This window comes from Camarhynchus parvulus, chromosome 19 (genome assembly GCF_901933205.1).
Source record: "Camarhynchus parvulus chromosome 19, STF_HiC, whole genome shotgun sequence".
Taxonomy (NCBI): Eukaryota; Metazoa; Chordata; class Aves; order Passeriformes; family Thraupidae; genus Camarhynchus; species Camarhynchus parvulus.
The window spans coordinates 9,723,849-9,737,596 of record NC_044589.1 but is presented as its reverse complement, the minus strand read 5'-3'; the positions used below and the strand labels follow the sequence as shown (position 1 = coordinate 9,737,596).

The 13,748-nt window shown below is 52.6% G+C and overlaps 1 protein-coding gene across 1 annotated transcript; it reads right to left on the bottom strand.

Annotated features, from left to right (window-relative positions):
- Positions 1-6,305: 6,305 nt before the first annotated feature.
- LHX1 (LIM homeobox 1) lies at positions 6,306-13,438 on the bottom strand. The gene is made up of 5 exons (XM_030962589.1): positions 12,436-13,438; positions 10,991-11,217; positions 10,397-10,674; positions 9,583-9,748; positions 6,306-9,221 (listed from the first exon to the last, which is right to left on the bottom strand). Exons 1-5 carry the CDS (start codon positions 12,603-12,605, stop codon positions 8,842-8,844), a joined length of 1,221 nt encoding a protein of 406 aa, XP_030818449.1. The 5' UTR covers positions 12,606-13,438; the 3' UTR covers positions 6,306-8,841.
- Between the last annotated feature and the right edge of the window lie 310 nt (positions 13,439-13,748).

The window sequence follows — 13,748 nt, the reverse complement described above, 5'->3', positions numbered from 1 at the left end:
CCGGGGCGGGGCCAGCGCCGGGGCGGGGCTGGGGGCGGAGCCTGCGTGAGGGGACGGGGCGGGGCGAGGGGGCGCCCGGGCCCGCCGGGATCCAACGGGAATAGATCGGAGATCCAGCAGGGAATGAGCCCGGGATCCAACCGGGAACGATCCTGGGGTCACACCGGGATCCAGCCGGGAGCCCCCCGCCGTTACCAGGGGATTTGCAGCCCTTGTGGGCAGCCGGGCTGTGAGAATTGGGGCTCACGGTACCGGATCCCAAACCGGCGGCAAAGTGACATTAATAATGCACAATATGACAACCATTGCTTTAAATCAACGTCAAAGTTTCTCTGCCTCTCCAGGTGTGCAGAATTGAATTAATTCTTCTCCCGTTCTGTGTTGAATATTCGGTGGCCTCTGCTGGAGCCCCTCTCACAGCAGCGAGATCCCGGAGCTGCGTTCTCAGGCCAGGCCTCTCACACAGATAGATCCTTACACCTGAGTTACACCTAAGTTACACCTGAGTGACACCTGAGTGACAGCTGAGTGACACCTGAGTGACACCAGCCACGGGGAATTGGGGAATTTTGGCTCCTGGGGTCACACTGAGGCCGAGGAGCAGCAGCCAGGCGATGCAGACATCCCTGCAGAGAGCGTTAGCAGGGACAGGTTCTCTGGGCTTGCCCTCTGCCAGCCTCTCCCTGCTCCTTTCTGTGCTCCTCAGGTGGCCCCAAAACTCCGGGAATTGCCTGGGATTGGGGAGGCTGGCATGGATTTTGTTCCAGGGAGCAGGGCCCCCACTCAGCCTCTCCAATCCGAGCTGCAGATGAAGCCCTGAGCTTCAGACGCCACAATGAGCTCCAGATTTGGGCTTTCCACATCCACATTCACCTGCGAAGGCTCCAGCAGCCCCCTGTGAACCTGAGCGAGCTGATGCTCATGCCCTTGCTGTCCTCCCTGCCCCCGAGGTGCCTGTAAATGCCGTAAAGACGAGGAGGAGGTGGCTGGTGCTGGGAGGCCGGCATGCAGCCGGATCCATCCCGCCGCACGGCTCATGCGGGCGCTTCTCCTACAGAGGGCAGAGGAATATCAGGAATTCCCATCGCCTCCACCGGGCTCCCGCAGCCGGGAGAAACCTGGCAGGCACCGCGAGGGAGCGGCTGCAAAAACCCAAACATCGCCCTCCCCTTCCGAGCCCCGCCGGGACCCTCCCTGACACTGCGCACCTTGACGACAAAATAAAGGTGGATTTATAGAAAACCCAGTGTTTACTGAAAACGCACATTTTCACAGCAACCCAAGCTTTAAAATACCCAACAGCATAAAATCCAGTTCAGTTTTGAGTTGCATTTATTGTTGAGTTTGTATTTATTTTACAACGGCAGGATGGATGGCTCTAATGCTCTGCATAATCGATGGTGGGGGATTACCCCTGCTCCAGCGATGAGAAATTAAACACTGATTTTTATTTGTTTGTTTATTTATTTATTTACAAAGACATGGTTTGAAAAAACAGGAAACTTATAAACCAGGAGGCATGCACGGTGTATCTTCCCTGGCTTTGCTTCTAGGTTTTCCCTTTTTTGCACCCTTTGAGTTTGTTGGTATTTTGTTCCCAGATGCCACTATAAACAAAGGGAGGAGCCTGGAGAAATAAATCCATGGAAAATTAAGTAGCAGGAACAAGTGCTTACCTGTGCAGTTACTTCTGAGTAACTAACCAGTCACACAACCAGAGAACTAGCGCCAAGACTCCCCTGCATAATTACATTTTCAAACCTCTGCACTCTAAGAGTGAAAAAGGGATGTTCTCTACCCTTGCAAATAATGGATTGCCCTGTTAATGAAGGGAGAGAGGCTTTTAGTGATGGTTAAATAAAACAGACCCAGCAGAATTAATAAAAAATACAAGTGAGTTGCATTAGTCCTTTGGAGTAAAAAATGAGCTTCTTGAAGTCCCAGCGTTTTTGATACTCAGGCCACTGAGATCAGGATTTCACCCACTGAGACTAATGGGACAATTGCTCCATATAAATCCCAAAGGCAGCAATGCATTCAAATCCACGTCCCCACAGCTGTAAACCCAGGGGGCCTGGCAGAGCTCGCCTGTTCCTCCTCCGTGCCACATCCATCACTCACACCCGTGCAGAACAAAAAGCGTGCTGAGGTGTGGGGGACCCCTCACCACTGGGTCACCCCCAGCTCGCTCCCACAGCCACAGGACCTGTTAATTCACAGTTTTTCAGGACGAGATGCAGTCAATACAAAGCCACATCAAACAGCAGCTGCAGCCCATGAAAGTCGGGGATTGTTAAAATATTTCACCCACAGAGTCGCCTTTGCCGCTGTTTATTCTCTCTCCTCTGCCTTTCACTTAGCAGGGTAATTAAATCAGACTCCAGGGCTGGGTTTTAATTTCTGGTTCACATGCCCTCCAACCATGCTGCCGTGCCTGGGACTCAGAATAGAGCAGGGGAATATTTGTACAAAATCTGTATCGATACATTTTCATTTAAGATGCTCCTGAAAGGCTTTTTATGCCTCACGGTTGGTTCAGAGAAACCCTTGGCCTGTTTAGAAACTCCCTCAACCTCACTGACATCATCTCTTTGGCATTTTCCCTCGTAATTTTACTTTTTTATTCACATGCCTGTTTGCTAGGATGGGAATAACCTAAACACAGAGCAGATAAACAAGGGAAGGTGGGAGAGGCTGGCCTGTAAAAACAGCTTCCAATTTCTCCCACTCGCTGCCGTGCCCGTGGAGCTTTTGGGAAATTGTCAGATGAGATGGGAGCTCTGGCAGGGAAGGGCTGTACATCCTCCCGTGGCTGTACAATTACAGGTTGTTAATATGAATCCACCTTTCAGAGCCGTTCCTTCACCAGAGCACAGGAATGGGCTGGGCTGGGAGCATGGAGCCCCTCGGGCACTGCCATTCCAAGGAGCCCATTCCAACTGCATTTCCACAGATCCACGGGAATTACCTGCCCCGGAGTGGCCTCTGCTGAATTTAATTGACTTACTTCATCAACAGCAAAATTTGACCCATATACAGAGGGCCTCGTGCTGGCCAAAAATAGCCACGAGCTGGGGCTGATCTTGCCAATGCTTGGGCGAGCAAATGTCCTTCTCCAAACTGACCTTTATCGTTTCAGTCATGCTAGTTCAGTTAAAATTGTCTTTTTAAACCAGCAATACAATTTGTCCATGAAAAGCAGAGAAAAAAGAAGTGAAAAGAACTGGGGAGAAACAGAAAAGAACACAAGCAAACCCCATCCACTAAAACAAATTACATAAAATTTAGATTATGTACATAAAGAAACTCTCCTTATAAATATTTATTAGTATTTTTCTTCTGTGCTTTTATTTACTTGAGTACTTCTGCTATTCCTAACCCATCCTTCATTCAAAAAACACAATTGCTTTAAAGATTTTATCAACCCTTAATGGTTCCTACATTGAAAAATAGAAGGAACAGAGTGCGTCTGAAGAGATGCACAGCCCAAAGATCCTTACAGCAGATAAGAGTTTTAAAGGCCACCCAAAGGCAATTTAAAAACTAGAAAAAAACTGGGTTTAGAAGGAGCAAAATGTCTGATTTTCCAGCAAACCACCCGTGTGCTCTCCTGTGCACAGCCATGCCAGCACACAGGCACCAGGGCAGGGTGTGAGGCTGCCTCTCCCACGGGCTTCACTCCCAGAAATGCCCCACAGCCCCTGGGAATTCCTCTCACTCGGCTCTGAGCAGCCAGGGGAGGTTTTCCAGCCCAGGTTCTGTGCTGTGCCACAATTGTCACCCTGGCCAGGCACCGTGGACAGCCCAGCCCTGCCCTGCAGACCTGGGCCAAGGATTTCCTCCCAACCACAAGGGATCCCAGCAGCCCGAGCAGGGTCGGGTTCCTCAGGAGGGAGCCTGGAGTAAAACCAAGCAGAAAAGATGCCCCTAATTCTTAGATTTCCCAAATTGTGAGCAATGCCCAAATGGCACCGAGGCACAGCTGTCCCTGGGTTTGGTGACATCCTGGAGCAGAAGCTGTAAGAGAGCCCAGTCACAGCCATGTCCCAGCAGGGTCACCAAGGCATGTTCCACAACCAAACCACGAAATGCCAACACAAACAACAACTGTGATCCCGTGTGCCAACGGGAACAGCCCTGCAGGGACACCCCGAGAACACCCCACAGCCATGGTTCCAGCAACCCCAGGGACACGGGAGTGAGGAATTTGGAGGCCACCTCACCACAAGGCCACATTTCCTCTCCAATTCCTGAGTTACAATTCTGCATTTAATGAGTGAACAACTCTCACATCAAACTCTGCTTTCCAAGCACGACGAGCCCACACTCTGTAGCTAAACCACCACGACTACTATCAACAAATAAACAAATCCCAGATTTATAATCAAAATATTTTTAAATGGACACACTAATTTAATTTATAACTTCATGGGTGTTTTGTTGGCATGAGGAATGCTGAGCACTCCATGCCATGGCAGAGACAAGGAAAGGACCTCCCAAAACCTGCTCCAGCATCACAATTCCTTGTTCCCAGCTCACCAGCATAGAAGGATTTGTATCAATTGTTTGAACTTAGTAGATGTGAATTTATCTGTTCGGGGTAGGAACAGAAAGGGGGATTGCAAATGCTTCAATTTTGTATTGTAAGAACATGTAAAGCTTAAAGACAACAGTTACTCAGGATAAAAATCCAGACTACAGCAAAAGGAACCACTCCTGAGAGGACACTGCAATATCTGCCACTTCTCAGGATGGCAAAAGTATGTCAATCACCACTGATAGTTTAAAATTATATTCACTTATCAATTTGTATCCTGTACCAAATGCTCAGCACCTGGGTACAGACAGTAAAATATTACAAATAATTTCTCTACAAATTATCATTTAAGTACATCCTTACTCCTGGGATACAGAACTTCCCAAGTGCCTTTCCATGCCCAAGGAAACAGATCCCAGCAGGGCTCGGGGGAGGGAGGGAGGGAGTGGGCAGAGAGGAGCCTCGGTGGGGACACTGTGGGATGTTTGGGCCAAAAGCAGGGCTTTGGCTGCTGGAAACTCGTGGCATTTCACAGACATTGATCACCCTGCAAAACTCCCCTCCCAGAGAGCAGCTGCACACGGACAGTACTCACAGCAGTGCCTGGAGCCCTTCTCCTGGGCTGGAGCAGCTCTCACAGTGGCTGTGCACGCATCTTCAGCTGGGCCCAGCATCCCCGGCCATGCACAGGGGGGCAGGGGCAGTGCCAGCTCTGGCCTCGGCTGGGACATGGCCCCGAGGGCACCTCAGGCAGCAGGAGAGACCAAAAGAGAGCAGTTACTGCCCAAAGGGCTCCTGGGGAGACCTTGCACGGACACAGAGCCGGGCTCTGCACGGCAGAGACAGTGCAGGAGCCCAGGATGGCCCCAGGCCCTTCTCCCACAGCCCTGCATCCATCCATCCATCCATCCATCCATCCATCCATCCATCCATCCATCCATCCATCCATCCATCCATCCATCCACCCACCCACCCAGGGAACGCCGCTGGAGTCAATGGAAATGCTCTTGTAAACAAGGACTTACAAGTAGCCAACGTGACAATGCTTTCAAAAGGAGTTTGACTGTGCAATTGTTGCTGGATTAGGGGCTTCAAACGCACCGAGCTCGCTCTGAGGAGAGCAGAATTCCAATCTCCACGGGCTGGGGCTCGGCCTCGGCCATGGGAACGGCTCCTGGGCTCCCCCAAACCCAGCACAGCCCCGAGGAAGCGATGGGAGCATCACAAAAAGACAAACTCTCATCTTTACAACTTAAACTGACCAAAACCAAGCCTAACACTGGCCCTAAACTGAGCCTTGTCACTGCCTGAATGAACACAGAATAAACTGTACAAGGACCAAGAGAGAGAGAAAGAAAGAGAAGAACCCCTCAGAATTTCCTGCAAAACAAACCTATTTGGTGAAGTCCTCATTTAAAATCATTGATTCAACAATAAAGCAGCAGCCCAGCCCAGCAGCACAAACAGCAATATTTATCTTTCCCAGATAAGTAGAAGTTTGGAATAAATAAATCACCCATTCCTCTGCTTATATAAATGCAAACCAGAGCAACAAAACGTGGCAATAGCACAAAAGACAAACAAACGAGTTAGACACGGAGTCCAGGAGTTTAAGAAGTCTCCCCTGTATTTAATAAAGCATGAATTATTTTTTAGAAACACTAACAGATCCCTTGCAGATAGTTTTTTATCTTTATATTGTTATTATATAAGACATTTTGTGTTTAAAGTGAACTATTGCTTCATCTAGGCGGCCCCTCTGCTGGGCATAGAAATTAGGTATTGAACAAAATCAAAAATCACCATTGAAAATTACAAACTATACAACTCAAGAGCGTTTGGAGTTGGTTCTTTTCCCACCCCCAGTCCGAAGAGAGAAATAATGGAATCACTGGGAGCGGGGAAGTCTGGGGTTTACCATAAAATTCTGTGTCTGCATCAAATGAAAGCGAAGGCAGCCCAAGCCCCGGTGAGTGCAGAGGAAGGAGGAGATGCAATCCCAGCTCGTCCCTTTCCATTAACCCAGCAGGTGGAACGTTCAAACCAGAGACTCTGCAGAACCCAGCCTGACTCTTTGTCCCCAGCACAGCTCCAGGTCCTCTCGGAATCAGCGGGACTTTTGCTTTTGAAGAACTGAATATTCATGATTCTGCCACGGTTGATAATTAAAATGTGAAATTTGGCATTTCGCAAGGCTCCAGGATTTTTTTGTTTCATTTTTCTCCAAGAGAATGAGGCTGCATTGAGGGCAAAGCAAAATATTCTCCCCCACTGCCCTTCAGAGAACTTCAGAACGACCAAACGCCGCCAAAGCATTGACTCTGCCTCAGCTCTAAGAAAAAAGGACTCAAATTACTTTCAGGACATTGAGGTTATGCTGTGTCCAAACCATCCAATTAGGAGAAAAAAAAGTAAAATTACCTTGCAAGAATTAACTAAAAGTAGATCAATTGCAAACCGTATCTTTCACATTTTCAACACGTTTTTGTTTATGCATAAAATCAGCATTTCGAATGTTCTCTCTTAGCATAGAGCACGAAGAACTAAAGATATTGAATAATTTGATTATTCCTGAATTTTAAAATTTAAAACGCTGTGGAACAGGGTATTTGGACTTCAACAACTGAGCCTGGAGATGGAAAGAAAGGCTGGAGCTGCCTCTGGCCGCTGTCTGCATCGACACCAGGGCTGAGACTTCCACCAGAGCCAAAGAGCTGCCAGGATTAGCAGCAGAGTGCATCATTCCTTCTCAGGGCTGTTTTACTCAAGAGAATCAATTTCCAAAAATTGCTTAAAACATCAAATGAAACACAAGTTATCTAAACATCAGATTTTCTAATTTTATTAAAAACGCACAAATTTTATCCAACATGTTTTCTTTCATACAGTGAATGGTCTAATATGCACTGGAGGTCACACAAGCTTAGGTTCATTAGAACAATAAAAGACATATGAGAAATTTAATATATAAAGAAAAAAGTAGCAGCTGTTGACTGCATATTTGACCATAAAATTTAAATATTTTGGACTTTTATTTTAAAGACACAAAAATAAAACCTGTGTGGGTCTATATAAGTCATATTAACAATTCCATGAATGTTCAACAGGACTAAAAATTAGCAAAGATGTTTGTTTGTCTTTTTTTTTTTTTAACCTTGTAACACTTTTTAAACACCTTCTCGGGTTGCTGGTGCAAAGCACCTTACAGTATTTGTGCTATATATTTACTTTATTTGGCAACTGTCTGGGTTTTGTGGGTTTTTTTCTTTGCCTTCTGTAAACAACACCTTTTACAAACTAGCACAGTGAACCACAAGCCCTGCAATCTGTTAGAACATCTACAGAAAAGAAAATGAACTATTTTGGTTGGCTGCTCAAAATCTTTTGCTTTTGAACAAGAGGTTTTTCTAAAACAGGATTTATTAGTAAAACATTGAGCTCCTGAATTTAACATTAGACGTAAACAGTTGACTGTTTTTAGTTCAATAGAGTCTTTTTGTTTAGCTTTTCTCTCTCTGTGAAGGTAGAATACTTTTTGTTTGTTTGTTTGTTTTTTCAAGTCATTTTCGTTAGAGGTCTGGGTGGCGACCTTTGCTATGATGAGGAGGTTTTGTACGTGTAGCTTTGTGAAGGTAGAAGAGTTGGTGCTGAGGGCTTAACATTTAGTATTTGCTATTTTTGTAAAAAAAAACAAACAAAAAATCACCAAACCAAAACAACCGAAACAAAACAGAAAAGAAAAAAAGAAAGGAAAAAGGAAAACTTGTCCCACCTGATCGTCAGCAGGCTGAAATGGCTGAAGCTAAAAAGAGTTTCTTGTTGTCGAACTTTCTGAGAGACAAAAATGAACAAACAGATTCATAATGCCAGAACCATCCTTAACCAGGAACGCTATAGAGAGTTCTTGAAGCTTTTTTCCCCTTTTCTTTGACCTCTCCTTCATTCAATTATCTTTAATTTTTTTTTTTTTTAACGAGAAGTTTCTAAGGATTGTGGCTCTTAGGATGACATCCAACAGGGTAATCAAACTTAGCCATCCTACGGAATGGCAGCACTTTTACTGTACAGCTTCCCCAGTTTCTTTGTCAATGGTACAAAAAAGTCCCCTTGCTTGTTTGATACAACCATAACATGGAGATTGTCCTGGTCTAGAGCAAAGCTTGCCTTGGAGCGATTGGATTCAGTTCGTTCCCAAGGTAAAATTGTCTTAGGGCGGGAGAGATGTTATATGAATTCATTTCTGTACACCATAACAATAAGCAGACTAGATGATCATCACTTACTTAGACCCAGTTTGTTTAAAGCTACCACACAGCCGCTTCGTTCATCTCTGGAGGGTGGGACAAGTGATTGCCGTAGTTAGCACCACCGTTGACGGATATCGACGAAAATGGGGGGCTGGGGCCAAAAACTTCTGCGGACATGGAGTGCAAGGACCCGGGCAGGTTGGGTTCGGGGCTGGGCGAGTCTCCCGGGGGGTGCGACATGATGTCAGTGAAGCGCTGAGCCTCACTCGAGGGGTGATGTCCGGGCAGGGGGTGGTCCATGGCCCCCAGCGGGGTCCCTGACGGCCCCGAGGAGGGCACGAACGGGAGATCCACGGGGGTCTGCGCTTGAGACGAAGGCGGTCCTTGCGGGAAGAAATCGTAATTGCTTCCAGGGCCGTAATACTCGCTCTGATAATCTGGCGGACAAAGAGAGACAGAGGCACGGTAACAGGCGGGCAGGTACCGAGCGGGGACGGCGCGGCCGGGGGGGCTCGGGGTGTCACACACGGACCCGAGGGGAAACGTGTGACCGGGCTGGCCGGGCTCCGGCAGCCCCGGGACCCCTTCCCGCCGAGCATCGGGGACACCGACACAAAACGGGGACACCGAAAACACCGGGGAACAGCGGGAGAGCGCCGGCATCCCGCCGGCAGCGCGGCCACGGCCGCCACGGGTGCGGGGTGTCCCGCGATGGGCGGCGGGAAGCGGGCGGAACGGCCCCGGGGCTGCGGCCAGAGCCCGGCACGGAGAGAGGCAGCGCGGGGCAGCGGTACCCACCTCCGTAGAAGGAGAAGGGCCCGTTGGGGATGAGCTCGCCGGGCTCCAGCCGGTCCACGAGCGGCCGCATCCTGCGCGGGCTGCGGAAGAACGCGTGTCGCCGGGCGCCCAGCGCGCTCAGCTGCTTCATCCGCCGCTCCTTGGAGCGCCGGTTCTGGAACCACACCTGGCAGGGCGGCGGGAGAGGCGCCGGTCACGGGAGCCGCGGGTCCCGCTCCCGGGAGCCCGACAGGGATCGTGCTCCCCCTTCCCCTCCATCCCCATCTCCATCCCCATCCCGGGGCTGCGCTTTTCGCTTTTCCCGCTCTGTGCCCGGTGCGCACCGAGCCGGCTCCAAGCGCGGCCGAACCCACGCGTGACGGCGGCCCCGCTCCCCACCGACTGCAGGTCAAGAATGATTGAGTTAATTCTTATTACCCTGACAAGATTACTGCTAATTACCCTCACACTGAGCCTCTCCAATCTAACCTCGTCTTTAATGGTCCTTTAACCCCCCATTACCCCAGCGCTGCGGGTTTATAAACCTTTTAATAATTCCAGCGCGTTGTCATTCTTATTTACCCATTAACCCCTCACATTTCTGGTTATTAATTTCGATACTGTTTGCAGCTTCTTTAGGACTTCTGCGAATAAACCCGCGGCTCTGTCCCCGCCGACTGGGAAGCACCGGGAAGCACCGGGACGCCTCGGCAATAACGATTTCAAAGGCCGGCGGGGCTTCCCCGGGCCCCGCAGTGCGGAGGGTGCCGGGCGCCGGTCCCTCCTCGCCCCCGCATCCCCCGGAGCCGTGGCCGGTGCCCGGAGGCGGCGGTACCTGGATGACCCGCATGTTGAGGCCGGTCTCCTGCGCCAGCTGCTCCCTGATGTGCCGGGTGGGTTTTGGGGTGGCCGCGAAGGCGGCTTTCAGAGTCTCTAGCTGTTTGGCTTTGATGGTGGTGCGGGGTCCCCGCCGCTTGGCCCCCAGGTTCTGGTCGTCGTTTTCGTTGCTCCCCGTCTCCTTGTCGGACACGTTGGCGCTTTCCGAGTCCTTGGCGTCGTCCTGGGAGGGGTCTTGAGAGTCGGGGGACAGGCTGGGGTCACTGCCGGTGGTGGCTGGGGAGAAGAAACCTGGGTCACGCTCAGCCGGGGGAAACACCGACCGCGAGGGACGGGGGCCGCGGCAGGACCGGGGGAGAGGAGAAAAGAGGGAAACGAAAAAGGGAAGAAGAGGGGGGAAAAAAAGGGAGACGAAGGAGAGGAAAATAAAGGGGTAGGAGAGTGAAGGGAGACGAGGGATAAGGGAGAAAAGAGGGAGAGCAGGAAGGAGAAGACAGAAAGAAAGAAGGAAGAAGGAGAGGAGCGTCTCACCCCAAGGAGCAGCCGGTGCTGAGCGCATCCCCGCCCTCATCGCCCCGGCCGCGCTCCTCACCTGAATGCAGGCTGTTTTCTTTGGCAGTATTGCTGTTATTTAGGTAATCTTCTTTGCAGACAAACTTGTTCTCGTCTATGATGTAGAGCTCCTCGCCGGTGGAGAGTTGCTTGTTACACATCATACACGTAAAACAGTTCAAGTGGAACACTTTGCTCCGCGCCCTGCGGACCAGGTCGCTGGGGGAGATGCCCTGGGCACAGCCCGCGCACTTGGTCCCGAAACACCTGCGGGGAGAGGCCGGGCAGCGGTCAGCAGCGCCCGGGAACGGGGCCCCGACCGCGGCCTCCACGCACCCTGCTCGCCCGCGGAAAACGGCATTAAACCAAATACGGCATTCCTGCAGAGCGCTCTCTCTCCCCGATATTGCCGCTTTTCAAAATAAAAATCAAACCCGGCCTGGGCAGCGCTCGGGGTCGCCGAACGCTGGGGCTGCACTGCCCGGGTGTCCCCGCGCCCCGACACCCGCACGAAGGGCGCTCTGACAAACAGCCCGCAGGAATTCTACACGTTCTGTGTGTCGGTACCGGCCCCGGTGGCGCTCCGGCCGGAGGAGCCGCCGGTGCGGGCAAGGCCGGCGCGGAGAGCCGGGGGATGGCGAGGCCGGACCCGCACCGGGGCCGGAGGCCTCCCGTGCCCCGCTCAGCCCCGCGGGGCTCTGGGAACCGGGACCGGAGCAGGGCCGGGCCCGTTCCCGGGGAGAAGCGATGGAGCTCGGAGCAGTGCCCGTCCCCGTGCCCAGGGAGAAGCGGCGGCGGGGCTCGGGGCCGGGCCGTGCCGGTGAACGGCGGGGGCCCCGCGGCCTCCCCGGCCCCGAGCCGGTCCTTGCCCTTACCGCCGGTGTGCGGCGGGGGAACCCGGCGGGCAGCGGTACCGGCGGCCGCTCCGAGCCCGGGATTGGTGCCGGCACTGCAGCGGGCCGGGGAGAGCGGCGGCGAGCGAGCGTCGGTCACCGCTTCCCTCTCCATCTATCCATGCACCGGCGGAGGGTCGCTGCCCTCGGGCCGGCCTGGCTCCGGTGCACGGGATGCGCTGGGCCCGCGGAGCGCCCGCACCGCGCCTTCCCCGCCGGTGGCACCGGGAACACCGCCGGGCTCACGGCCGGGTCACCCCCGCTCCGCCGCACCGGGCCCGGGCCGGTGCCCGCGCTCCCACGGCCCGGCCCGCACCGCCGGTCGATAGTTTGGAGGGAACTTTGGGCAACTCGAGCTCGGCCGGGGGACGCGGAGAGCGGCGACATCAACGGGCCCGACCCCGGGCCCGACCCCCGCCCCGAGATGCCCGGGAGAAGCAGCCGCGGTTTGAGATGTTCGCGTGTCACGGGAGGGAAGAGGCGCTTGTGGGTCCCGCTGACAACGGGAGAAACAACAAAAAATACAGGGGAAAAATGGAGGTGAAAAACGAATGGAGAGGAGCGGCGGGGGCAGGCGGAGGCCGGTACTCACCGAAAGAAGTCGTTTTTGCAGTAAAGCTTGCCTTCTCGCGAAAAGCATTTCTCTGTCAAATTGCATTTACATTCACAGCACTGAACACACTTCACATGCCAAGCCCTGTCCAGTACATTCAACAAAAACCGGTCCAAGATCGGCCTTTTGCAGCCTGCACAGTGAACCATTGTCTTTGGTTAGTTCTGAGGGGGGCAGCGGTTTCCCAGGTATCAAGGAAAAAAAATAAATAAAAACAATTCTTTTTTTTTAGAAAGACGACAACACCGGCGAAGGTTTGGTTTTTGTTTTGTTTTTTTTTTTTTTTTTTTTCTTGTTTTTGTGTACGTATCTTTTAAAAGCCTTGGAGAAGTGAAGAAGGATAAAAAGAAAGGGAAGAAGAAGAAAAATCTTCGTTCGAGTGTCCTAGAAGGGGTACACAGGAGAACCCCCCACTGCCCAGCGCTTCGACACAGCCGCAGGATCCCGGCCGCTACCAACCACACGGATAATAATAATAATAATAATAATAGTAATAATAATAGTAACAATAAAACAATTACGGCTATAAAGATCGGCGCTCAGAAAAAAATAAAAATTAAAAAAATTAAAAATAAAACCGCCAAAAAGCGAGCGTGATGAGTTTTTCTAAGGTCTGAGGTAGAGCAGTCAGGAGTCAAAGTGCTTTTCCCAATGAGAAATCAAAGGAGGAAAAAATATAACAACAACAATAATAATAATAAATAACGAGCCGGGACATGGAGAGGCGGTGGCGGTCAGACGGGCTGTGGCTGCTGCCGCGGCGACATCGCCCTGCGCGTCCTGACGCGGGGATGGGGACACGCGGGGACGGGGACACGCTCCGCCGCTCCTCGCTCCGCCGCTCGCTCTCCTTCTCTCTCTCTCTCTCTTTTCTCGTTCTCTCTCCCTCGACGTCTCGGCGGCACCGTCGCGCCCCGTCCGTCCGTCCGTCCGTCCGTCTGTCCGTCCGTCTGTCCGTCCTACCTACCCCCGCGCATCGCTACCCGCGGCGGCCGCCCGTGTCCCCGGCGTGGCATGGCCCGGCGGTGGCGGAGCGCAGGGCGGGCGGGCCGGGCCGGGCGGAGGGCGCGGGGCAGAGGGGCGGCCCCGCCGTCCGGCCGCGCAGGGGCTCTGCATGGTCCCGGCGCCGCCGCCGCCGCAGCCTTATGGACCGCGCGCCCACGTCACCGCCCGCCGCGGCCAATCCGCGCCGCCAACGCCGCCCCCGCGCCCGCCGCGCCGCCGCCGGACGGGGCGTCCGCGCCCCTTTATAGAGCCGCCGGGGCGCCACCGCCGCCTCCGCCCGCCGGCCC